At 40.2% G+C, this 23863-nt stretch overlaps 2 protein-coding genes across 3 annotated transcripts in view; one reads left to right on the top strand and one right to left on the bottom strand.

Annotated features, from left to right (window-relative positions):
• The window catches only part of LOC117040859 (ATP-binding cassette sub-family A member 5-like), a 53035-nt gene extending 39067 nt beyond the window's left edge, over positions 1-13968 (top strand). The window contains exons 24-39 of the mRNA XM_033138917.1: positions 2130-2300; positions 4052-4165; positions 4547-4681; positions 5829-5894; positions 6870-6961; positions 7599-7722; positions 8095-8212; positions 8317-8408; positions 9049-9224; positions 9783-9858; positions 10310-10404; positions 11437-11556; positions 11660-11809; positions 12855-12934; positions 13420-13475; positions 13785-13968. Coding sequence (XP_032994808.1) covers positions 2130-2300; positions 4052-4165; positions 4547-4681; positions 5829-5894; positions 6870-6961; positions 7599-7722; positions 8095-8212; positions 8317-8408; positions 9049-9224; positions 9783-9858; positions 10310-10404; positions 11437-11556; positions 11660-11809; positions 12855-12934; positions 13420-13475; positions 13785-13892 — 1773 coding nt within the window. The 3' untranslated portion in view covers positions 13893-13968. The remainder of the gene's footprint in view (positions 1-2129; positions 2301-4051; positions 4166-4546; positions 4682-5828; positions 5895-6869; positions 6962-7598; positions 7723-8094; positions 8213-8316; positions 8409-9048; positions 9225-9782; positions 9859-10309; positions 10405-11436; positions 11557-11659; positions 11810-12854; positions 12935-13419; positions 13476-13784) is intronic.
• A 4236-nt stretch (positions 13969-18204) lies between these two features.
• LOC117040857 (ATP-binding cassette sub-family A member 9-like) overlaps positions 18205-23863 on the bottom strand; it is a 61225-nt gene continuing 55566 nt past the window's right edge. For both annotated transcript variants that reach the window (XM_033138914.1, XM_033138913.1), the window contains exons 34-39: positions 22921-23015; positions 21589-21708; positions 20898-21038; positions 20087-20166; positions 19488-19543; positions 18205-18463 (exon numbers count right to left, since the gene is read on the bottom strand). In XM_033138914.1, coding sequence (XP_032994805.1) covers positions 18365-18463; positions 19488-19543; positions 20087-20166; positions 20898-21038; positions 21589-21708; positions 22921-23015 — 591 coding nt within the window. In that variant the 3' untranslated portion in view covers positions 18205-18364. The remainder of the gene's footprint in view (positions 18464-19487; positions 19544-20086; positions 20167-20897; positions 21039-21588; positions 21709-22920; positions 23016-23863) is intronic.

Genomic DNA, 23863 nt, shown 5'->3' with positions numbered 1-23863 from the left:
GCATCATAACTTATTTTAACTGATTTCATACATTGCAGTGAATCAATTCAGGGCAGATATGGTTGTACGTAAAAGTGTTCAATTAGAATAAGGAAATAGCAGCAATATTTATAACTCCTCTGTTCAACATAGTTACCAAATACCGGTAGTATTGTTCAGCTAATTGATACTATGCTGTCATAACTTGGGTTGGTTGTCATGCTGCATTCTAGAGAGCTTATTTATTGGGTTTGATTAGTAGGATATTCTGGTTCAAATTCATTGCCACACTAGGACTCAGGTGGAAATTACAGATCATTCTAGTGAACTTTCATTTTACCAATCATCAAGAGTCACTTTGCTTTTTCTTCCTCAAACTACGCATTTGCTACTACCACCCAAACTGTCCTGTTATTCAATCTCAGGGAAAAAACCTATACCTGCTCTCTTAAATTTAATGATGCAACTATGTTTCTTTTCTTTTCTTTTCTATGTGTCTTGTTGTTGTTTTTTTGTACCATGTATGCCTGTGATGACCAAATCTTAAGTTCAGAGAGTAAACAAAAATTTAAAAACTTCCAGCCAAACTTTCATGTAATCTTTGCAGATGCTTACATAACTGCTTGTTTCACTACTTACAAAGAAACTGACATAAAAGTAATTATTTAGATGGAAACGATCCAAAAGCCTGTATCTTCCTTACACACCATGTTTGTTGTAGTATAACACAACTCCCAATATATTGTGGTGTTGTACACTGTTGAGAAGTCTTCTGCTAGCTTGCCCACAAAAGTTAAGAAACGTTTTCTCCTTTCACAAATGGCTTTTTGGATCCCAACCTCTGGCTCTCTGAAAACCACAGCTATAGTAACTGCGGTTGCAGCCTCTTTATTCATTACATTTACCTGGGAGTAAACCACATGGAGTTATATGGAATTTACTTCAGAGTAGACATGAAAGTCTAAATGGGAGTATATAATTTGGCTAAATGCTGCTTACGTTTATCCTTTTTTAAAAAAATCAAATCATCTAATTGCATTTGACCTCAATATTCCTAACTAGGACTGTGCAGGCAATGGCCTATGGATCCCATGTTGCGCTGCCAGCCATATAGGATGAATAATAATAAATAATGCTTCTTAATTCCAATGTCTCTGGGTGGGAGGCTGCAGGTATTAACTTTATTTGTTGCTTGATATTGTTAATGTTTAATATTATCTTCAGTGACTGATCTTGGGCTAGGTACTCACTGTTGTGCCCCACTGTAAAACAGGACCTCTAAATGATATAAATGAAATACAGTGCATATATATAAGCGTGTGTGTGTTATACATTTGATTTGCCTTGTAGCCTGTGGCTTGCCTCCCTGCTTTTGCCAGCTGGAGCCACCTGCTTGCATGCATATTATTTCCTGCTTTCCCCTTGTGGCACATTTGACTCTGGATTGTGTTGGCCCTGCTATTGTCTGCCAAACCACACAGCTGAGCTGCTGGACTCCGCCCCTAGCCCTACCCACTCCTGTACAGGAATGTCCTTATTTTCACCCATGAATTTTTGGGAGGTAAGTACTCCCTGCCTGTGCAGGACTCTCTGCCATTGGTGTACTTTTCTTTGAGCTGCTCCCTAGTTGTAAATCATTTTAATTTTCTTAACAGGATATGTTTTTCTTCCATCTTGGTTCATTTATCAGTTAGGGGTATTTGAGGTGTCTTGTTTCAATTAAATTAGAAGGACTCTTGATGTATGTTTCCAAAGCTTTTCTTCTAGAAAACCGTGTGTTCCACTAGATAAGCTAGTGGCTGAGGGCTCAATCACACTTCCATTTGTCCACCACTTTCCTCCAAGAAAACCCACAGTTTAGCACCGAATCAGAACAAATAGCAACCTGCAGAAAATCTGGTTGCCATTTGATCTGATTTAGTGCTGAAGAGTGGGTTTTCCTGGGGAAAGTGGCAAGACAAAGGCAAAGCCACTCAGACCCGTATCTATAAAGTACAAGAAGTATGGGTGAACCCATAGAATGCTTTGTACTGTTTTTTTAATAGTTCATTCCAGATCATATTATCAAAAGCAAAAGTACAATTGTTGGATTGCCTGCCATTCCCCATATTTGACCTGGATTTTCATTTTTTTTTTTTGCACCTTTGCAGATCAAAGCCTATACTCAACTTAAGATATCAGGTCTTTATCCATCTGCTTACTGGTGTGGGCAAGCACTAGTTGACATTCTTTTATATTACATTATTCTCCTCCTGATGGTTGGAATCTTGTTCATAGTTCACCATGGAATCATTTTTTCCCCTGAGGAGGCTCTTGCTGTGGTAAGTTTTGTTTTCTTCAAGATACTTTCATCCGTTCCTTGCTCCCCTTATTGGTGTCACCTCAACAACAGAAATCCAGTAGGATTCAGAAAATATTTCCCTATGGCAGGAAAGAACTCTGTTGCCATGGAAAGCCCCACAGCACTGTTGAAGGTGCAGGCAGGAATTACTAAACTACTGCTGGCAGGAATACCTGGAACCTTTCAAGGGAAGAATAGGGCAAGCGATGGAGCCACTGGTTCAAAAATCAGTCTGTTTCCCTTGGAAGAACCTGATCCAGGACTCTTTGCTGCGCCATCCACAAAGAATAAAAATTAACTGCCCAGGATGTGGATGTGATGGCAAATCTGCCATTCTTCAGGCCTAGTAAATATTCTTCCCCATGGCACCATTTTATTTTATTTATTACAAAAGCAGAATAACATTGTATTCAACTGAAGTGTATTTCAAACATCCTGCAGTAAATAATGTAGTATACTTATGTTTTTCTGCTCTACTTTTAACCCAAAGAACCATCACCCTTTTGGCTTTTAAATTGGCATAGGGAGCAGGTGGTAACACTGTAAATGAATACAGGACACTGCAGGTAGTGAGGAACTTTCAACAATGTGCAATAATTAAGGGACAGGTAGGTAGCCGTGTTGGTCTGCCATACGTAGTCGAAACAAAATAAAAAATTCCTTCCCATAGCACCTTAGAGACCAACTATGTTTGTTCTTGTTGTGAGCTTTCGTGTGCATGCACACTTCTTCAGATACCTTCAGATTTTTCAGAAAATTAAGGGAGTCTTTGTATTTCCTTTTTTGTTTTTGTATTAAAAATATGACCCCTGATTTCATTTGCAAAACATTGCAAGGTATTCTAGGGCTGCCATATTTCAAGTTGAGCTTTTTTGGGGGGAAGGGGGCAAAGTTGGTTTTTTATTTACAATGGGATCTGAGAAAGGAGGTGCTCTTTGTAGTTTGAGGATTGAAGCCATGTGGGCATTTGTTTGTGTCTGGAGAGTGCAGAAGACCGCTCTTATTGGGAGGTAAGCTGCCCACTGCTTTGGGTGTCAACCAACCAAATCATACTTGCACTCATTCTCATTAGTTGAGTTCATTGATTTCAGTGGGTCTGCTCCGAGTATGACTAACATTGGATATAACCCCTTACTCTTTTCAGGCAACCCTAAGTAAAGCACAAACTTTCACCTGACAAAAACTAAGAGCATGAACCTTCTCCCCTTTGCAGGTGTGCTACATCCCATGATATTGCCACCCATAAGAGGCCCATGTGTGCCTCCCTTACATAGATCCCCAGTCTTCCTTCAGGCATTCAGGCTACGACCATGTGTAGTCCGCACACCCAGCTCTGTAGGGTATGGGAGTTCTGATATATGTACAATGGTACCTCGGTTTACGAACTTAATCTGTTCTGGAAGTCTGTTCTTAAACAGAGGCATGCTTTCCCTATGAGGCCTCCTGCTGCCAGTGCCCTTCCACTGTTCAGATTCCATTCTTAGACCAAGGTAAAAGTTCTCAAACTTTGACACTACTTCCAGTTTTACGGAGTTCGTAAACTGAATTTTTCATAAACAGGACTGTTCTTATACCGAGGTACCACTGTATATGAAACATGCCTACATTGAGCTCTATAACTTGAGTCACTTTCCCTCAGGAAAGGTGACAGATTGTATTCTGTGTTTTTAATCATTTTGTTGTGTTTTCATGTTATGCATAACTCAAATCAATTTAATTTCCCCCCTGCAGGTTTTGTGCCTTATTGGCTATGTACCATCGGTAATTCTGTTCCATTATGTTGTCTCTTTCACCTTCAAAACAATACAAAACACCAAAGAATTTTGGTCATTAATTTTTTCAACAGTAAGTAAAAGTGCAGTACTTGATTCATCTTTCCTAGTTCATGCAGTTTAGTATTTTAATTGATTGATTGTTATATTTAAGAAATAATTATATGTATTTTTTCATTTGGATTGTAGCTCAATCCTGCAAGTGCATAGTTTGCTGTGCATGCAGCATGAAATCAAACTTTGCAGGATTAATTATTTGTCTCTTAGGCACTATTTGCTGTTCCTTTTATTCTGGATATTACGTTTCACTTTCTTAACAAAATCAATCTATGCAGCTGGTTTTTCAGTTGCCCACATGCAAATGAATGCTACAACATTTTTAAAAGATGGATAAAAATAAATCAAATGGTGCTCTAATTTTATTGTAATTATCTTTATTTCTTTTCCCTTTCAGGTAGCCTTGATTTGTGTTATAGTTATTGACGTAGCTTTTATTCAGTCATACGCAATAGCAATTATAATTCACACTTGCTTTTCTATCTTCATCCCAATATATCCTCTTATTGGGTGTCTCATTTCTCTAACAGAGGTAAGTTTGCAGTGAACTGAAACAGTGAGAAATTTTGTCTGTAGTTTCAAAAGTCTGCTGTGCAGGAGACAATACATTTGATTAAAATTTCATTCCACATCACTCACTACATGACTTAAGACTAGTTATGGGCAACCATAGCTGGGCTCAGGAAACTGAACTATTTTGAAAGTTGGGGAATAGGTTGTTGTTATTTCTTGCAAACAACAACTGTTCATATATAGCATTTGATATAGCAATCTGATTTTAGGGGTATTCCAATAAAAGGGTAACTCAGATTGAAATCCACTTTGTGTTGGGATTCTGGGTGTGTGTGGGGATTGGGTCAAGGTGTCCTTCCATCCAGCCCTGTTGGCCTCCATCTGTTTTGGAATTACTTAAGCTATTTTCTTATTTTGGTGGTACAATAGTTTGGTTTGTCAAACACAATTCTGAATCAAACCAGCTAGTGTATACCCTCTGCTAGTCAGCAGTAGACTGATCTTCTTTACAATACCATGGATTATGAGAGGTGCCATATTTACTCGAATGTAATGCACACCTTTTCTGGTCAAATTGCACTGTGAAAATTAGGGTGCACGTTAGATTTGATGACATATTTACATTCGCTAGCAAATGCTTTTTTGGTTTCAAGGTTTTGAAAATTGTGAGGTGTGCCTTAGATTCGATTGTGCATTAGATTTGCCTAAATACGGTATTAGATGGCAGTTCAAGATAGATGTTCTCAGTAGTGACCCCTGACTTTGGAATGTCCTCCCCTCTCAGATGCAAGCTGTTTCAACACCAGCCTATTCATTCAAGCATTGTACCAAGTGTTGATTCTCACCTTTTTGATCTAGTTATGTTGTCCGCATATTGCTTTTATTTAAGCTGTATTTAAATGAAATCTTATTGTTTTTCCTGTATTTTGATGCTCTCTTTGAAACAAGGAAAAGCAGGTTTGTTTGTTGTAAAAATGTATGCTTTTGATGAGCTTCCTGCAAAAATCAGTTTGTGGAAGAAATAATTCAAATAAATTAATTGTTTCAAAAAGCATTGTAAAACCATTTGAAAGCATTTTCTAAATGGTAATATATAAATGAACTCAGAATGACCTGTAGAAATATGAGGGGGGAAATACTGAAATAAGCATTTTCTATATTGTTAGGTAGCAGAGAAGCTTGGTCGAAATATGGAAAGAAATACAGAAAGGCTATTGGTTTCAACAATAGCGGTAGGCATCATATTTTCCCTTAAGAACTTAAGAGATGGGTTGTCTGGATACATTTTTACATGTAATGATAAGGTGTTACTGTTTTTATTTTATTTCATAAAATTTATATATTACTTGAATGTAAAAACAAACTTCAAAGCAGTTTACAAAAAGGTGTGGGGCAGGTGAGCATGGTTTAGAGAAAGCCGCCTCTTGGGTCATATTTGTTCCTCTGGCCAGTCAAGTTTGATCCATGAGCCAAAGGTTTTCCATCACTGATCTATGGGGAAGACATGGCAGTAATCATGGTCATTAAACTGAGCTTAAAGGTTTCTTTTGCTGTGTTTGCTAAAACATAGAAGCAATTGTATGCTGGTGCAACTAGTCTTACTTCTAACACTAGCTGAAGATCAGGCATTTTTTATGCACTATTCCTGACCCTCTCACCACTGTGGCAAATAAATGATATTGAAGGATGTTTAGCACAAGCTGGGTTCAGGTGTCCTACTAATTGCTTAAATAAATAAATAGTTGTAGAGACAACTGACAGATTGGTGCAGAAAGGGAAATGTAATGAAAGTCTTAAGATGCTCCATCAGTCTAATTGTATTGTACCTGTATATTGCTTTGTGGTGCCTCATGTGAAGTGTGATACATAAAGTATATAAATTATAATATTTTAATTATCATTGTATTTATATTCTACTTTTTCTTCAAAGAGTTAAAGGTGGCATACACACTTTCTCTCCCCCCCTTTATCCTCTCAAGGTCACCCAGTGAGATTCATAGCCAAGTGGGGATTTGAACCCTGGTCCCCCAGGTCCTAGTCCAGCACTCTAACCATTACACCACACTGGCTCTATAACTTTATCTTCTACTGTTTTGTGGGAAGAGAGTGGAGCAATGTGCAATCCAGGAGGGGGGATGCATCTAGTGTCCTTTGCAAAGGAGAAAATCCATTGTATTTAATGTGTTTATTCCTTTCTTCTCTTTTAGCCCTACTTGCAATGTGTCATTTGGCTCTTCCTTCTACGCTATCTTGAGGTGAAATGTGGAGGCAAATCAATGAGAAATGACCCATTTTTCAGGTTGGTATGCCTCTATTTACAGTACTGAAATTACTACACCAAGGCAGAGTTAGTCAGTAGTGAACTGCAACAAGGCTTGCACTTCAAAAGTATACACATTAAAAGTCTCTTTATTAGGCAAACTAAAATATCACAAAATAGTGTGTATGCTTTCCTAGTTTGTGGATCAGACAAATATATTGTAGCCATCAGCACCAGAGAGTTTATATGAACTTTCTCCCAAGTCAAACACTTCAATATGCTTTAGAATGAGAAGGAAAACAAAACCTTCACACAGCTTCTCTGAACACCCACCCATCATCCACCCATTTATTTAGCTGATTATGTGATGATTCTTACATCAAAGAGCATTCTTCTGTTGCACATAGAAACTGAATCAGAAATAAATGGGATATTATCAGCGATTGTAGCGTGAATGCTGCTACTTTCTCATTCACCCAATCACTCTTTGATCTAGCAAAATATCTCACTTGTCTATTTTAGGTGTTTTTCTAGCCAATTCTGTCACATGGTCACATTGGACAGGGAAGTATCGATATGGTTTCATGTAGGGTCTACCTGATGGCATTATTTCTGTTAGTTCTATCTGTTCAGAGGTCCCAATGAGCAGATTTTAAACATATTTCCTTAACTTCAGAACTCGTGCAAAGCTGAAGGCCAGGAAAGTGCCAGATGTGCCGTTTGACGAGGATGAGGATGAAGATGTTGTGGCTGAGAGGTTGAGGGTTAAGGAGCTGACAACGAGCCAGAACTGTGAGGAGGTAAGTCTTGCTCTTCAGTATCAACCCTGTGAACCTACTGGTACCTGATCATGTTGTAAGACCTGTAGAAGGGGTGATGTGCCTTACCTCTCATATAGTGATTGTTTCAAAAAACACAAACAAGGTGCATAACCCATGATTTGGAAATTAACTAACAATCCCTGGTTAGCAGAAGACATGCTAAGTTTATGGGAACTGAAAGTAAATGCCCACGAAATCCTTCTCCTGGCTGAACAGGAGGAGGAGGAGAGGTGAGCATGTGAGGTTGAGGCTTTGCTCAGGCTTGTTTCAACTTGTGCACGTAGCAAGAAAGCATGGTTTAGTTTTCCATGTGCATTATTAATTAAGCTCTGTTACCTTTTGTTTCACTAGAAACCTGCAATTTTGGTCAGCAATTTACATAAAGATTATGATGAAAAGACCGATTTTCTTCTCGGAAGAAAAATAAAGAAGGTGGCAACCAATCAGGTCTTTTTTTGTGTAAAAAAAGGTTAGTGTTGAAGTAGTTGTAAAAATAAATAAGTCAGGAAAATAAAATGCATCATCTCATTAAACAGAGCTGCACATTTTGCGTGTTTGCCTTTTCTTTTTCAGGAGAAATTATGGGACTGCTAGGCCCCAATGGAGCTGGGAAGAGCACACTGATTAATATGTTGGTGGGAGAAGTAGAACCAACCTCAGGCCAGGTATTCAAGTGCAACCTAAAGCTGGTGTCCCCCTCTTTCATCCAGAACAGGTTTCATAGCTCGGGCTGTAGTCCTTTTTTTCAGAGGGTGAAAAGTATTATTTCATACTGAGAATCCATATTCTTTTCTGGATATATCTTTCCAGCTAAACCTCAGCTAGATGCCCAAATAATATTATGAAAGAGTGGTGTTCCCATTATTGGAAATGTTTGTGCATGTGAATTTTTAGTGTCTAATTCCTTTTTGATTTCATAGATAATCTCAGAACTATAAACGGGGCGGGGGGGGGGGCGGGTCACGACCTACAAAAATACATGGTTGAGAGTTGTGAACAAACTGGTGTTTGCTTTGCTTCTAAAGCTAATGCTTTTAGAGGGGGTACAATGGGTTTTCCGTTCATATGATATATGGCTTAGATTCAGAAATAGGCACTGGGATGTTGAGACTATCCATAGGAAGGCTATATCCCAGATGACTCCTGGTATATAAAAGAGTGATCATGTAGTAAAACCAAACTAAATACTCTTGAGCATTTCTTGTCATTTTTTTTTTGAATTTAACTTTCAGTACAATCAACTTCTCTGCATGTTAAATGCAAACTTTATGTAAAAATATTGAATAAGGACTGGTATATTCACAGGTGCTGATGGGAGATTATTCTTTAGGTGAAAATAACAAGGATAGCTCCATGAGATTTATGGGATACTGTCCACAGACAAATCCACTTTGGCCTGATATTACATTGCAGGAACATTTTGAAATTTATGGTGCTATCAAAGGAATGAGTGAAAGTAACACGAAAGAATTCATAAAATGGTAAATATATATTTTAAACCCTTCGTTTACATTCAAAGAAGTTTCTTCTCTCTTACTTTGGTATAATGTCTCCCTGAAAATGGTTGTTAGCTTCAACTTAAAAAACACACCACACAGATTCTTGTAGATACACAGATAGGTCTAGGACATAAATTTGCATCATTTCATTTTTAGGCTGATGAACACTGTAGTTCAGATTCTGCTTTCTGTTATGTATCAAAATATTCTGTGCTAGTTTGAAAGGTAATTTGTAGTCAACAGTCTATGTTACAGACAAAATTGTGAGGTTGCAAGACTTTTGTGGTCACATCTCTTAAAACACCATTAAAAAAACACTTAGGTTATCTGTGGCATACATCTTGATTATTTTTGTAGGGAAGATAAATCCAGTTAACACCACAGATAGTGTAAAGTTAACTGGAGGTCAAATAATACTAGCTAAAACACAAAATGTCTTTTGAAATTGTCATATGAAAAAGAACTGATGAGCATACGCTAAAGTTCTCTAATACTGGTTTCTTAGAATGTTTAACACGGTATACTTTTGTTTTTCTTCAGCATTTCCCATGCACTTGACCTCAAGGAACATCTACAGAAAAGAACAAAGGACCTTGGAGTAGGCATCAAACGAAAGGTATTTGATAGTTGTTTTTAAGTTGAATTGCTAAACCAAAAATCCAGGATCAATAAGCCTGGATATGCATAACCACTGTGAATCCACACATTCTTGTTTCATATGAGCAGCAAAACAAACCGTTGCTTATTATTGTGTGCAAACCCAGAAACTATGGTTAATCGCCAAAGCAAGCTGGGGGCATTAAGCCAAAAAACATTGCTTAATATCCTGGCTTCTTTTGAAGCTAGTTTCTAGGTTTGCTCATAATGGAAAGCTGTGCTAAAAATCTTGGCTTGTTCTGCCACTGGTAGGAAGGAAGGAGCAAAGTAGTAGGAAATGGGCTGCAGGATAATGCACATCACTTGTGCATATCCCAGATTTAAGTCAGGATTTTTGGCTTGACATTAATGTTCAAATGCAGCCAATGGTGCACTGTATGATCTTCACCCTTCCCTCCCTTCTCTTTCAGTTATGCTTTGCTCTTAGTATGCTTGGTAACCCTAATGTTACTCTGTTAGATGAGCCATCTACTGGTATGGACCCTGTAGGGATACAGCAGATGTGGTGAGTAACCCTGAATACCATGGCGCCTCTACGTGCAAAGCAATATCACGTGTGCATTGCTTACAGTATAACCGTGCTTAGCTCATTTTCTCTCTTCTGCCTTTTTGTATCTTTACAATATACATATCTTGAAGATAGGTGCTTAGATAATCTATACCATATTATTGGCTGTCTTCCTATTAATGCTATAGGTGTAATCATTTATATATGTGACAGATGTTAACAGGGTAAAACAAACCTTCTCCCATGAAGAGCTTATGGTCAAAATTGGGTGTGGCATTGGGGAACACTATTAGCTGATCCTTTCCACCCTCTTTGCTGTTTCCTCTTTCATGTTGACCAGGCATAGGCAAACTTGGCCCTCCAGATGTTTTGGGACTACAACTCCCATGATCCCTAGCTAACAGGACCAGTGGTCAGGGATGAAGGGAATTGTACTCAAAACATCTGGAGGGCCGAGTTTGCCTATGCCTAATGTTGACACACCGTAGCTTTGTTCCCACTGGCTGTCCATTTTCTTTCACAGAACTTCCATGGCACCAGCTGCATGTCATGACTAAGTGCTCATCCAGACTGCCTTTGGTGCCATGTTTCTAAGGCACGGGTTTAAAGCTCTGAGCGTGTCCTGGCGCTTTCCCCAGGAAAGCCTGCATTTCACCGCTGAATCAGAACAAAGGGCAACTGGGTTTTCTGTGAATTGCCATTTGCTCCGATTCAGCAGTAAAATGTTGGTTTTCCCAGGGAAAGCACCAGGACAAAAAACAAAGCAAAATGCTAAGACATGGGCCTTTAAAGGGCAGGCCTGCGTCTGGAAAGTGCAACATAACAGGAAGTCTAGATGATCCCTAAATGTCAGAGGGAATGTGAGGAGAGAATGCATTTAGTGGCTACTCACAGTATACCACTGCCTGTACATTTCCCATCCTCTGTTTCATCCCCCACTCACTTGCGGAAGATCCAACAAATGATCTTATGCCCTTTATATGTAACTGCACACTGAAAGAGCAACAATTTGTAACTTATTCACCATAGGAAAGCAATTCGGGCAGCCTTAAAAAGTAAGGAGAGAGCAGCTATTCTGACAACTCATTATATGGAAGAAGCAGAGGCTGTGTGTGATCGAGTCGCAATCTTGGTGTCTGGAAAATTAAGGTAATTCCTTGGCATCTTGAGTGAAGAAGCTCAGATTTTATTGTTAAAAAATGAAAAATCTATTTTTTTATTTGCTTCTCTCTCTCTCCCCCAAAACTGCTAGATGCATTGGTACAGTTCAACATCTCAAGAGTAAATTTGGCAGAGGATATTTCTTAGAAATGAAATTAAGAGAAGTGCCGGATTTACAGCAGAAGGAGCGTCTTCAAAGGATGGTTTTGCGCATCTTTCCAAATGCAAGTTGCCAGAAAAGGTAGAAAGCAATAGTTGAAGTTTCTGAGCATTAAAAAGAAAAAGTGCTTACCATTCTTTTTTCAAGCAATCACTTTAAAAATCTTAAAATTATAAGAAAAGAAAAGAAAACACTATTGCCAAAATGTATTATTTTTCTATGAGAGCTCTTGCACACTTTGGGCTTTGAGTAATGCTTACTAGAAAAACATGCCTTATAGACCAGAGGTTCTGGAAATGTGGTCCAAGGCCCACCAAAGAAACTGGCATAGTAAAGCAACCAGCATTCCCCTTGTCTATTTTGCTATCATTTACCCAGCCATATCGAAAATTCTTTCTAGTAGCACCTTAGAGACCAACTGAGTTTGTTCCTGGTATGAGCTTTCGTGTGCATGCACACTTCTTCAGATACGTGAAGAAGTGTGCATGCACACGAAAGCTCATACCAGGAACAAACTCAGTTGGTCTCTAAGGTGCTACTAGAAAGAATTTTCGATTTTGTTTTGACTATGGCAGACCAACACGGCTACCCACCTGTAACTGTTACCCAGCCATAGCTACAGAAGGCAGGAAGCTGGCATTTCTGTCAGCATTTGCATGTGTGCCAAGAATCTGTCCAGGCATGGAGTTCACTACCCCCCCCCCCTTCAGCTTGGCTGACTCACTCATTATCATTTTCTTGATGTGATGGGAGCAGAGAGGGGCACATCTAAGACTGGTGCTGGTTTAAGCTCTCCCCTCATAATGTTCGAGTGAAAGAACCCTTAATTATCGCTTTGGTTAATCAACACATTTTCATTCTCAAAATAGATGGAACTTGATACATGGAAGGTTTCATCAGTGAATGCTTTGGCAACTAGGCAAGCACTTTGAATGCCACCCTCTCATATCATCTAAATACCTTCCTACTAGATAAAACCTCTAGTTTGATTCAGAGTTATTGTACCTGTTTGGCTACATTGTACAAAATGCTTAACTCCTGCAAATTTACTCCAAGCAATTTTGTGATTCTCATTTCTGTGTAGTGGTAGTGGTATGTACTTGTGTCTATTTTGTGTGTGTTGCAGCATTGCCTCTATTTTGGCTTACAAAATTCCAAAGGAAGATGTCCACTCGCTTGCAGTATCTTTTTCTAAACTGGAGGAAGGTGAGGCAAAAATTTACTAAGTAGAATCTTCATCATCGGGTTCTAAGTTATCCATCCAAATCTCATAGTAATCTGAATTCACCCTGCCACACTCCCACATTGTCCCCAAACACTATGTAAACAACACATTCCTTTATCCAAACATTAGATTACCTACAAGCTTTTATCGTCTCCCAGGCCAAATGCCTTGGTGCGTGTGTCACCTTCTTCCCTTGCTTTTGTGAGGCATAGTAAAGAGGCACAGGGTTGTCTCCTGAGAAATAAACTTGTCATTCCCTTAGAGCCATAAGGTATGTTTGACAGGCTGTACTGTCCTTAAACATTTAAATCCACTGCACTACAACTTGACAGTGGCTTTCCCATTAAGGACAGCTGGGTTCCTGCACCCCTGTTATGGCCTCTTCTGGCCATACAGATTTTAGGTGTGTGTATGTATTCTTTTGATGCATATGATTGTAAATACTTCTTTTTAACATTTCTAACAGCAAGACATGCTTTTAATATTGAAGAGTACAGCTTTTCTCAAGCAACACTGGAACAGGTAATTTAACCGTTTTTCAAGAGCAGAGCATGCCAGCCCTAAAGAATAAGTTTGAAATGCAGTGTCTCCATTTACATTTCTAATATAATTCATAAATTAGTTACATTTCTTTTGATGTTTTGTCACATAGTGGGGGGGTGTCATCGGGAATTGATCCCCCAGAAGAAAAACCTCTATGTTTACATGCACAGATGAATTATAATATAGCACTGTTGTCTGGTGGAGATTTAGAAACCTAGCTTAGAGACTATTCTGCCTATAGGACTGGGCAGAATCCATGTATTAATTTATGTGCCTTATTTATTTTAGGTATTTATGGAACTTGTCAAAGAGCAAGAAGAGGAGGAGAGCAATTTTGGAACCCTAAATGGAACAATTAGTTGGGAAAGATCCCAGGGGGAGAGAGTTATTTTCTGATTTGTTTCACATTGCAGAAATTCAAGAGCTTCGCTTGTCAGGGTTTTTGCTAAATATTTGTTTGCTGTGGCTCTAGGGAACAAATATCTTACAAAGCCTATTCCTGAGCAATTGAGTAAACCTCCTTTGCCTTATGAAATATTATGAAATGCCTTTATTTTTGAATACTCTTACTACTATTCTAAGACTTGCTTCTTTTTTAAAAAAGTAATAATGAAAACCTATGATTTTATAATTTTGTTTTGTTCTGTAGTAATGGTGGAAAGAGGGCAGTGTACTTAATATATTGTTTGGGGGCAATTTATTTTTCAAGAAACTCATTAACCTTTATAGAAAGGATGATTAGTCCTACCTGAAGCTTAAATTTAGTGGGTTAGGCAGGGTTCTCTGGGTTGGGTAGTGATCACGAGCTATGATGAAAGCAGGGGAGCAGAATTGAGAATCCCGTCAGTTTGTCAATCTTTCCAAGCCACAGCAGATGAAGCTTGAACTGTAGAAAAAAACCAAAAGAAAACACACCTCTGCCCACCTCCCCTCCCCTGCTCTTAACATGGGAAACAGAACAACTCATAGTATATTAACTACGTAAGCGCACAAAGAAAAGGGATGTCCATGTGTTGAGACTGCAGGCCATCAGAAGGCTGGGCCCCAATGAACCCCCACTAAATCTACACTTCAGGTAAGACCAATCGTCCTATTCCAGTGGGTTAAGGAAGGGTTAACTGGGTTGGGACTAACCACAGCGAGTCCCAACTGCAGTGTGAATACTAAAGAACCTGATGCAACACTGTGCTACCAAAGGTAGCATCAGCTGAAGAATACTCGTCCAGTCTGTAGTGTCTAGGGAAGATCATGTTGCCACTTTACAAATATCCAGCAATGATGTGTTGGCAGCATTAGCTTCTGCTGACCTAGTTGAATGAGCACGAACCTTTGTTTGCCAGGGTCATTGTTGAAGTGCTTGTTAACTCTTTATTGCACCACAGTACTTTTTTAAAAAAGCAATTGCACTTCCACAAATCCCCTCATCTCAATCAGAAAACAATGGGAGCACAATATGGGTTATGAAACATACCCTGCCCAGTGGACTAAACTGTGGTCTAAACCTCCCTTTAAATCCATATCAGCCAAAAGAAGGCAACTCACATTGAAAGTTATCTCTAGATGGTATCTAACAACCCGAAAGGTGGTGCTGACACACCCAGGAAACCCACCAATATGCTGGAGAGGTTGTACCCCTTTTTTGGACATCAGTCCTACAAGAAATAGGCAAAATAACAAAACAGGTACTAGAAGCCACCCGAGAACTGGCCCTACTGAATATTTTCCTAGACAATAGGCATATTCACACTACAAAGAACTCATAACCCACCTATTCTCAGCAGCTAGGATCAACATAACTAGACACTGGAGGTGACCTTCAGGAGTGAACATAAGCCACCAGGACCAAACTGCCTGGGAAAACCTAACCAACAAATTGAAACTAGCATGGGGACAAACAAAAGAGGATGCCTTCACCCCATTATGGCTCCCCTTTATTACATACACAGCCCAACAAGACAAGAACCCACCGACAGCATATGAATCGATATGACTAACTTGACCTAACAACCCCCTGCCTAACAACCTATGGAAACAAAACTCACTGCAGTCAACTGAAGGCAACCAACCAGGCCTTGCCTCCCAATCTCCATCACCACTAGTGAAGACTACCCATGTGATGCTAACAGAAAACCTTGCACACAACATTATGTAAAATAATGAACATTTAGTACTCCCTTCTCTCCCCAACCTTTTATTGTCTAAAACATTAGCATCTCATGTCGAATATGACCGATCTGTAGAAAGGACTCTAAACTGAAAACAAAGATGCTGCTTGTACTCCTGTAACCCAATAAAAATTAATTTAAAAAGCAATTGCACTTCAGAATTAATGACAAGGCATTTATGGCATTGTTCTAGCTCCCCCTTTAGGGTTACATGTTCTGAACAACAGTCACATTATCTATAATAGATCTGGTCAGATGGGTATAGTCAGCATTTCATGAGCTCAAAATAAGTATTTTGCCTGCAGCCAATCAGTTTAAGCCACTATGAATTACATTCAATAATGTCAAAATACATTTCAATATATGTGTAATGTGGTATGAGACTACCAATGCTCCATTTTGTTTTGGATGGTTTAAACTATTACCATTGTAAGTTGCAAAGAACCCTGCATACTGCATGCATATGTCCATTTATTTAAATGGGTTTCTCTCACTTTTCCAAATGCAAATTGTAAATGCAACATGACTAAATCACTTTATACAGCATATTAAAGTGTTGCATTATGCTTTTGCCATTTTTAATGTCAATATAGAAGATGTACTACATGTTTGAGAGACTTAACTTTTTGTGTTCAGTTTTCAAGCACACCCCAGTTCTAATGTTTTGATAACCATGGCAAGCAATTAATCTGTTCCATTGGCCACTGGAATAACAAAATAGAGGAATAAACATTTATATGATAAAGTCATACTTGCATGTAGGGTTAGGTTGTAAAGAGAATAAAGTGGAGATAACTTGAATGAAAGCCATACCTTATATCTCTGCTTATGAAATTAAAGATGTTCCAGCCATTGATACACTCTATAGTTTGATGGTTAAATTGTGGGTTCTAGCAGATTTGCATTTGTTTTAACATGCATGCTTCCGGCAGACTTGGACAGATGTAAGGTGACACCCTGCTGGCTTCATGATGGTAGTGCTAACAAATCTTTCATCCAATCTTCCATTTTGCTTTTTTTTAAAAAAATAAAACAAATGTAGTACTTGCAGTTTACAAAAGAAAGATTAGTGCTAGGAGCTGCTTGTCTGAAAACAATCTTAAAGTATTGCCACTTTAGTTTACATACATCCTTTTACTTCAATCTCTAACAATATAAGCCCATGAACAACAGCATCAGAAACACAAATTACCAGGGTACGCTCCGTTACAAGTCTTGATTAACTAACAGACGTAACTTAGTACAATTTTCACAAATATATGTTCTGCAAATGCAAATATTTTTTTTTCAGATAATATAAAATATAATAATATAGACCTCTTTATGCTTTGTCATTACATAATAGTAAAGCATTCTTCAGCCTTAGCTGTCTTTCACTCCCTCCTTTCCTTATGGTTTCTAATATCTATGTAAGGCAAGGTACTGTATTAGGTAGTTACAATTCATGAATCTTGTGGGGAATGTGCAACCCGTTAATTTTCCTGCCAGCTTCATATAGCTTTGATCCAAAAGGAATATGTGCAAAGCAGCTTGTCTGTGCCTGGAAATGTTAAATAGTAGAGGAGCTGCTTTCATTCATGCAAACCTTCAGTTCTCTGAAGCTTATGGCGATAAAAAGGAAAGCTTAGAATCGGAGGCAAATGATATTTTAGAAAGTGCTTCTGGTGAAAGAAGGAAGCATGAGATGGTTGGATTTTAAAAGGCCTATTATTTAAATGAAGTGTTCAATGTTACTATGAAGTGTGAAGAAGTAATGTTTATTTGAATTAAGTTTTAATGGATGTTGGGTAATGTGTTCTGACATTTGTACTACATTGTAATGCATTTGACATGGGAAGTTTTCTGTCTGGTCCTGTGAAAGTTAGTTTACCTGCCGCTTGGGGCCTTAACTAACAGCTGCGATAATTTCCGAATTTTCAGTTTGACACCATTGGCTGGAGCTGGACTAGAGGGGCCAGAAAAAAGTACATATTTAGCCAGGTGCTGGTCAGCAGGAGGTTAGTTGGTGACAGCTGGACTTGTTGGTGCTTGGTGTCATGGAGTCAGTCAGAAGAAGACAGCGGAGGAAGAGCAGCAGTGAAAAAGAAGGAAGGCCTGGGTGGGGTGGCTTGTGAGCAAAGGCATTTACCCTTTTCCAACCTGATAAATATGCCAAACATTACAATTTTATGTGCTAAGCTGTACATAATGCATTTTATGGTTTTAAAGTAGTAAATTAAGCTGAGATGATATAAGAATTATGTACTGCATATATTTCAATTCACCCCCCCCCAAAAAAAAAAAATTCAAAACATTTTTTCTGGAAAACAAATAAAAAAAATTCCAAGGGATGAACATGTCCAGAAATAGTACATCTCATTCTCTACATACAACGAATATGGGTTTTGGTCATACAGACTTGTATGTAAAGCTACCGTATTTTCCGGCGTATAAGACGACTGGGCATATAAGACGACCCCCAACTTTTCCAGTTAAAATATAGAGTTTGAGATACACTCGACCACAGATTCTCCACCCGGCGTACAAGACGACTTTTGAGAAGATTTTCCTGGATTAAAAAGTAGTCTTATACGCCAGAATATACAGTACATGTAAAGTCCTCCCGTCAAGAGGCTGGACTCCAGTATCACTTGCCAAAGGAGACAAGACATTATTCAGAGACGGGCTGCTAGATCCTTCTTGTTTCAAGGGACCAGCACTTACTCAAACACCAGCCTGCTGCAGTTGTTGCCATTCAAAGGCTGTGCTGAGAGACGGCTCGAAACAATCACGTTCCTGCTCTTTGACAAGTTCTAGGAAAACCTGCACAATACAGTAAAAAAAATGGGTATCTTTAGCTAAGTAGTGCTTGAAAGGCATCACATTTCTTTGGATCATTCTGATGAAAATGAAGATAACTAAATTTCAATCCTATTATGTACAGATGTGACCTAAATCTGTTGCGTGCGGGTTTTTTTAAAGGATGGAACCTACTCCATCATGCCAGTTGCCATTCCCTTTAAATATGGCAAATTATTAGCAGTCTCAATCCAGAACTGTTCAAAAATTGTAAGCTGAAATTTTTCTTTTAAACCCCCCCCCCCCGATGAACTCCATATTTTTTTTAGCTAATCCAAGAACTAAAAAAAAACCAAACAAAAAAAAACCACTCCATGCATCTCCAAGGATGTGGGGAATTCTTTCTACTGTCTGTACACAAACTAATGATCATGAGGAGGAAAAGATGCTACTGGGAGAAAATCAAGGGCAAAAAATATCACCCTCCCCTATTCAGGACTTGCAAAAAGAAGCTAGCTCGTTGCATAGGCTGGTTTCTCCCCCTTTTGTATGCAATGGAATCACATAGCTACACAATATATAATGCAGAAGAAACCAATGACTCCACCTACTGTGGGTGCATTGCAGGCTTCTCCCCACCTCCCAGTTCTTCCCAGGAAGAATCTCCATTTCCCCCTGTTTAGTATGTCAGAGCAATGCCATTCCACTGACTCCAGTAGGGGCAAACTGAGAGGCCAGGAAAGCTAGCAATATTTTAAGCTGAGTGGGCAGAAAAATCCCCTCTGCTGAGGCTTTACGGGCGACCCCTTGCCTTGCCCCAGTTCTTTTCAGAGCCAGGCTGAGGAGAACTTCAACAGATCTCTAAGAGTGGGTTTGCAGAAAATTCCCAATTGGATAGATAATCCTTAGTTCTGGATGCAGAGATCCAGCACTTGCCAAGCTCTCTTGGCGCTAAGTTTCCAATCCAGCCGAGGAAGCCCACGAGGAAGCTGAATTGTGGTGAATGCAATGCTGCAAATTTTCAAATCATAGTTGAAAATCACATTACCTGCTCCAAGGTGTTCAAAGAAAAGCTGTACTCCTCAAAGCTGAAGCTTCGTTTAGCTGTGTGGATAAAAAGCCAAATATGCTTGGTTGACCCAAATCAGCTTGATAGGTCCTTTTCATGGGAATGACTGAATTTCAGTGCCAGAGCATCTGCTTTGTATGTAGAAGATTCCAGGGCTGGGGGAGAACCCTTCTGTGTTACTGGAGAGCTACTGCCAGTCAGCAAAGACAATGCTATGCTAGATGGACCTGATGGTCTGACTGCATAAGGCAGCTTTCTATGTTCCCATGATGCACCTTGCACCTTCATGCAAGATGCTCTTCTGTCCCTTCAACACCCCAGATTTCTGAGCGTGCTGCATTTGAAGCAAGAGCACACAAACATGTAGAAAAATACAATATGCCTCTACATTCCCTTAATGTGCTGGATGTTACACACCTTTCAAGAGATGTTGGAGGTAGGGAAGGCCTACCTAGTGAGTTGGAAGGAGGGATCATTCTTCTCCACTGTGCGTATAGTGAAGGAAAGGGGGCAATACCCAAATCAGGTGGGCATTAAAATAACCTCCACAAACAACTGCACATTTTGTCTGGACGTACCTTCCTCTAACATGGAGAAGGCCTTTGATAGAGGCAGCGCATCTTCCATTGGGATCTTGTAGGCCAACAAAGTGGATATCCTAAGGGGAGGGGGAAATCAACTCAGTCACCAGAACGGCTTTGATCCAAATGGAGTAAGTGCAGTGCAAGCAGTCTGCGTGTGCACAGCTCTGGTTAAAAAAACCAAAGTCCAGTATGGGGGAATGGGGGGAATTGAATCTAGCGTGCCTGCATGCGCACGCACACACACACACACAGAGAGAAACTTTTCCTGCTGAGCAACAAGACTAGATTTTTAAGGGGTCTCCTTGTGCACAGCCTTGGCTGTTGGCAGCAGCGTACTTTGGGCTCTCAAATTTCAACGGCACCCTGGTGCAGCACTAAAATTCGGCACGCACACACCTCTCTTGCTCTATTCTACAGCCTCCATTTGGTGCTCCCTGGGGCAACGCATAGCGCAATCACACTGGTTGTGCGCCACCCTAAAACCACCTCTGCTGTTGGGTTCAAAAGTTTCTTCATCCACCTTTGGATAGAAACAGAAGCCACCTGAAATGGGGAGTGTGGGGCCGTCTCCAGAAATAACTCCTGCTCAGTATGTGGAAGGTGCACGTGCTGGTTCGTCATTGGGGCCTAGGATGGCTGGGGGACAGGAAGAAGCAGAAGGGCATTCTGTCCCCATCATGTTCATCTGGCCCATTCCCACAAGCTCAAGGAGGGTAAGTAAGAGGGCATACAAGAACATAAACTATAGTAACCAAAATAATTCAGCAACTTGTGTGTCAAGCTGAAGGGAAAGCACTGCAGTTACCTTTCTTGACGAGCTGCATGTGGGAAGATCTGAAGAATATGAGTATTCAGAAGCTCTCCATGGTCCACTCCCTTAACTTTTATTTGGAGCAAATAATTTTTGCCAAATTTGCTTTTCAGATACTGAATAGAACCAAGACACCTGCAGAAGGAAGGAACCGGCATTTGTGACATTTGGATTTGGGGGCTGAAGATAACGTTTGGTTATAGAAAGTGGTTTTGTTGAGTGTTATATTGGAGTGGAAGAAGTTATTATTGTTTATATATAGTGGACAGATGAAGAATGGGAAGTTCTTTCGTTTCTGAACTTTATCTTTTCCTCTTTCTTTCTTGCTATGTTTTTATCTTATCTAGAGCAATGTTGATAAAAAGATATTTGATATTAAGTTTTGTATTTTACTTTATAAACTCTAATAAAATTTATTTTAAAAACACACTTTAGACAGTTATTGTCAAAAACGTAACAAACTATAAGTTGAACATGGCAAGCTTCAGAATCAGAAGAATCTTTATTTGCATCAGCAATAAAATAAAATACGATGTACTGAAGATAGAGGTAAAAACTTAACTATACACCAAGCTTCTTATGAGAAGGTGGAAAAAGAATGAGAAGAAACTTTCGCCCCATCAGCACATCCAGCTGTTTATGGTATGCTAATATGCTGGAAAACAACATGCAAGTTGAAGCTCACCTGAGCTGTCCAGTCACCATGATGGCTACTCTGTCACACACTGCCTCAGCTTCTTCCATGTGATGAGTTGTCAAAATGGCTCCTTGTTCTTTCTCCTTCAGTGCAGTGAGGATTGCTTTCCTGCAGTCAACATAAGATTTACTAGGGTGGAGTAGGGTTGAAGGAGCCGTAAATGGCCCATTCCTAGCAGACATTATTGTCTGGTATTTCAAAAAGGCACTGAACAAATTCACAATATTTACTTTGGTTCCGAAATGCAAGTACATCATAATAAGCATACCGTATTTTTCCATGTATCATGTCAAAATCATGTCAAAAAACCGGGGTCGTCCAATACACGGATAGTGGCATGGTGGGGGGAGGAGATGCCGCTGCGCACAGGGAGTGATCCCCCCCAATGCCACTCCCTGGATTGTTTCCTGCACACAGCGGCATTGGGGGAAGTTGCCCTCCTGCCAACCAGCTGGCTGGCTGGAGCGCAACTTCCCTCAATGCTGCTGCTGCTGCACGAGGAAAACACTCCTTACCTGCGCACGGGAAATGATCTAGGGAGTGTTTCCTGCCCCCAGCTGCGTGGGGGGGGGGGGGAGAGGCTCAACAACTTTGGGCCATTTCCCCTCATTTTCTTAAAATTGAGTTGCCCAAAATAGGGGGGGGGGTATCTGTGACAGTAACATATAAAAGTGTGGGAGATGAAATAGTTAAACAGGTTACCCAATCAGAACCCAGAGGGGGTGGAGTCAGAGGGACTATAAAAACCAGCTCTGGGAGGGGCGAAGGAGTCAGAGTTGAGGGTTTGAGAGTTCAGTTGGGAGTTTGAGTTCGTTGGCAGTTCAGGTGGTTGGTTGGAGTGGGAGTGAGTTGGGAAAGAGTCGATAGACAGGACGAGTTAGTGTAGCAGAATAAGCTGACTCAGGAATAGTTAGAAGCAAGGAATATAAGTAAAGCAGAAAGGTGGTTTAAGGAGTGAGAGCAGGGAGAAGAAGTTACAGGTCTGGATAGGCACCTCATGATTGTAATTAACTGAGAACGTTTATGAAACCACACGCTTGTTAAACTACAATAAATAAGCAGAAGTTTTATGTTTCAATTTAACCCTGACTGGACTCAGTATTGTACCAAGTAGGGTCTGGTTGGTGGCAGCGAGAGATAGTGTACAGGGATCAATAGACGGTGAAATGTCCAGGGACCCTGTGCGGTCGCCACAGTGTCTTATACACGGGGGTGTCTAATAGATGGAAAAGTATGGTACATTTTGTTTTGAGTGCTGTGCTGTTATGTATTGCAAATTCACAAACCTGGTTCGAGATATTAAATGTACGAGTCACTCACCACACCTGGCGCTTTCCTTTGGGATCCATTCCTGCTGTTGGTTCGTCTAATAGCATCACTGCAGGATTGCCCAGCATGCTCAGGGCAAAGCATAACTAAAATGAAGGAAATAGTGATAACCATTTAAAGTTGCTTCAAACCGGCTTCCGGCGAGGACGCCATGCTGGGCGGTCGTGGGTTGCTTCAGTAGCGAGGCGACCCAGGCCAGCCCGGGGGTTGGAGCCCTGCTACCGCACAGCGGGGCTCCGATAAGCCGTGGGAAGAGCGTCCCACGGCTTGGGCTCTCCAGCGAGCCCACTATGGCGCTGAACTCTTCTCCCGATCCCCTTGTAAAAGGGGAAAAGGAGTGAAGAGTCCACAGCGTCGGGCTGTGGAGGCATTGCCCCAACCGGGCGGCGATGCGGCGGCTGCCGCCTGCATGAGCGCGTCGTTCTACCTGTTTTGCATTTAAAAGAAGGAAACTGGAGGCCGTGAGTACGAAGTTAATTGGCTTTAAAATTTATGGCATTTGGCACTCCAGGAGGATCGTAAAAAAGGAGCCCGTTCCTCCTCCCTTTGCTGATCGGAGAAGATAACATTGTTGTGAGCTGCTGCTGCAGTAGTGGATACAAAGTTTCTATGGAACTTTTAACAAGTGAGACTGGTTGAATCCCCGTTGGGGGAATTAAGAGTTCGGAAATATCTCTTTTTGGAAAATGATGGACTGCATTCTTTTTACCCTGACCCGGGGGAAAATGGCGGCTGAAAATTATAGTTGAAGATGGAAAAGTACTGAAACTTGATACCCTATGCCTACTTCTACCATGCTTGGTTTCGTTTTTAAACTGGCGTTAGACTCTGAATTGACTCATGAACAAAGGATTATTCTTTTGAAATTAGAACTGTTAAGCCAGAAATTAATTTTGCTGAACCAGGATCTTGAGGAAAAGTTATATATTACAGG

This window comes from Lacerta agilis, chromosome 2 (genome assembly GCF_009819535.1).
Source record: "Lacerta agilis isolate rLacAgi1 chromosome 2, rLacAgi1.pri, whole genome shotgun sequence".
In the NCBI taxonomy this organism is placed as follows: Eukaryota; Metazoa; Chordata; class Lepidosauria; order Squamata; family Lacertidae; genus Lacerta; species Lacerta agilis.
Note: the sequence above shows the minus strand (reverse complement) of the source record. Positions and strands in the feature narration are given on the sequence as shown.